The sequence below is a fragment of the Aplysia californica genome, unplaced genomic scaffold (genome assembly GCF_000002075.1).
Source record: "Aplysia californica isolate F4 #8 unplaced genomic scaffold, AplCal3.0 scaffold00002, whole genome shotgun sequence".
Classification (NCBI taxonomy): Eukaryota; Metazoa; Mollusca; class Gastropoda; order Aplysiida; family Aplysiidae; genus Aplysia; species Aplysia californica.
Window position 1 is genome coordinate 3,029,663 of NW_004797272.1, and position 2,271 is coordinate 3,031,933.

Here is a 2,271-nt window from a genome sequence, read left to right on the forward strand (position 1 = left end):
GGGGAAATTTCTCGTTCATGCACAGTAGAATTGTAAATGGGCTGATTCATCAATGTCACGCTCATAACTGTGCCTGATCTACAACAGGGAACTGCAGCTTTTTTCTTTCCCAATCCTTACTATCGTCATTTTCCTCTACTTCTTTTGTGTGTTTGTCACACTCTTGTGACCCGCTATTCCCGGAGTGCCTTGATAGTCGAAGCAGACTTTGTGCTGTTGAAGCTAGAGAGGTGAGCAGAGTAGTCTGATTCCCTGCAAGGACTTTTCTGTTGACATCCACCCATTGGCGCTCATATGACCTTATACAGTTGCGAGCGCCGTAAAACCTCTACTAAAACTTATACCATTTCACCTTTTTTTCTGTTCTCTTCTTTGCAATACGTGGGTGGTTGGTGGATGCTCGGGTTTGGTTTGCTCCTTATTTCCTAACAGACGACTAGCATCTCTCTTCCTTCAATTGTTTTTGTAATGTTCTTGTTATACTCGTTTAACATCTCTTTTCTGTAGCACTTATATATGACCTAATTGTGTTGCAAGTGCCGTAAAACTCTTACAAAAACGAATAAACATTATTTACAATACGCCGATCGCCATCTGTGGGGTAGCAATTAGCGTTTATGAGAATTTTTTCGAGTATTTCGGTCTTTCTGCTTGACTATAATATAATGTTCTCTCTGGCTGGGTTGGCCCTGACAGGCAGAGACAAATCCTGCCTCCCACATGGTCTAACTTATGTCGACGGGGGCATGGAAAAATACGCCATGAATGCTATTTCTCATATCAGCGGGTTTTTCTTGTGTATCTAAAGTGATCTTGTAAAATGGTTAGTGTGACTGTAAATATATTTCTATGAATCTATGCGTGCATTGGGATAGACAATGTACAGTTTGTGGCCCTGGTCAATAACGAACTGTTCCATCCACTCTTTGATTCTTTTGCAATTCTTGCCCTCATCGGCATGGCTGGCGTGCCCCCATTTACAAGAACAATCGGAGCCCCCTCCCGGCTCCCCACGAGCTCTAGTATATTAAACACCACCCTGTCTCTATGATATTTCAGAGAAAGCTTCTAGATTTCCTCCTTAGACCGACTGAGACGCCGCCACGTGAGTCTAGAAAAGTACTCATCCGTCTCCTGAACTGTGCATGTCTTTGCTTTTGAGACTTGAGGTTTAGCGTCCCAAAGTGGGCACATTCAGGCCGTGGGGGACATCACTGCCATAAACTCTTGTAGGCCTACTAAATACGTGTATAACCTCTTTGCCTTTTCCCCAGGTTGTTGGCCTTGTCATGACAGGTTTAGGCGCCTACATCCTGTCCATCAAGGACAAACAGGTCCATGACGTCCTCGACTTCTTCCTGGACCCGGCCTGTGACATGTGCCTGGCCGGCTCTATCGTGTTTGTCATGGGCTTTCTGGGATGTACCGGGGCTCTTCGCGAGATCGTCTGCTTCTTGAAGATTGTGAGTTGAAAAGTACAGATGAGCCTGCACTGATGGCCTATACAAGCAGCCGCCACTTCCCATTTCTCCCCTTGCATACTTTTTTAACATTATAATTACACTGTGTAAGATGTCCACCTGTCTTACACAACCACTTTTCTCCTCGAAATTAGGTGGCGGTCTCAGACAATTTCGATTGTACTGTCACATTGACAGGGTTCCTCGATATTTTTTAAATTCTTTTAATCTTAAAAAAACCCCATTAATTTGTGGGGTGGGGTGGGAAGAGGGTGGTGAAGGTTGGGGCTTCACAAATATTGCTGATAACAGTCATTTTAGTTTAATGAAAAGACGTCAAAAACATTCGTGATGATATCAAACTAATTTCATTCGTCAATATATTATAGAATTCCCAATACCTGCAATACATTATATAGGGAACACGAGGTTTGGTGAAATCACCCTTATCACCCATAAAACATCCTCCCGACATTCCCCAATCAGACAGACAGACAGACAGACAGACAGACAGACAGACAGACAGACAGACAGATTTCACAGTTCCTATAACACACTTGGCATTCACACCGACAACACTCGCTATCTGGAACGCCCGATCACCCTCTGTAATACATGTAGATCTAGTCAGTGCACTATGTAGAAATGTTTTCTAAAATTTGCATTTGACACATTTGATACAATTGTATTAATGATCAATAATGATTCAAATGACAGTGATAAGTTTTCCTTCACGTTTGGGGTGTGTGTGTGTGTGTGTGTGTGTGTGTGTGTGTGTGTGTGTGTGTGTGTGTGTGTGTGTGTGTGTGTG

The 2,271-nt window shown here is 43.2% G+C and overlaps 1 protein-coding gene across 1 annotated transcript in view; it reads left to right on the forward strand.

Annotated features, from left to right (window-relative positions):
• LOC101859139 (tetraspanin-33) overlaps nt 1-2,271 on the forward strand; it is a 40,844-nt gene that overhangs the window by 27,539 nt on the left and 11,034 nt on the right. Inside the window, exon 2 of the mRNA XM_013091454.1 lies at nt 1,234-1,469. Coding sequence (XP_012946908.1) covers nt 1,234-1,469 — 236 coding nt within the window. The remainder of the gene's footprint in view (nt 1-1,233; nt 1,470-2,271) is intronic.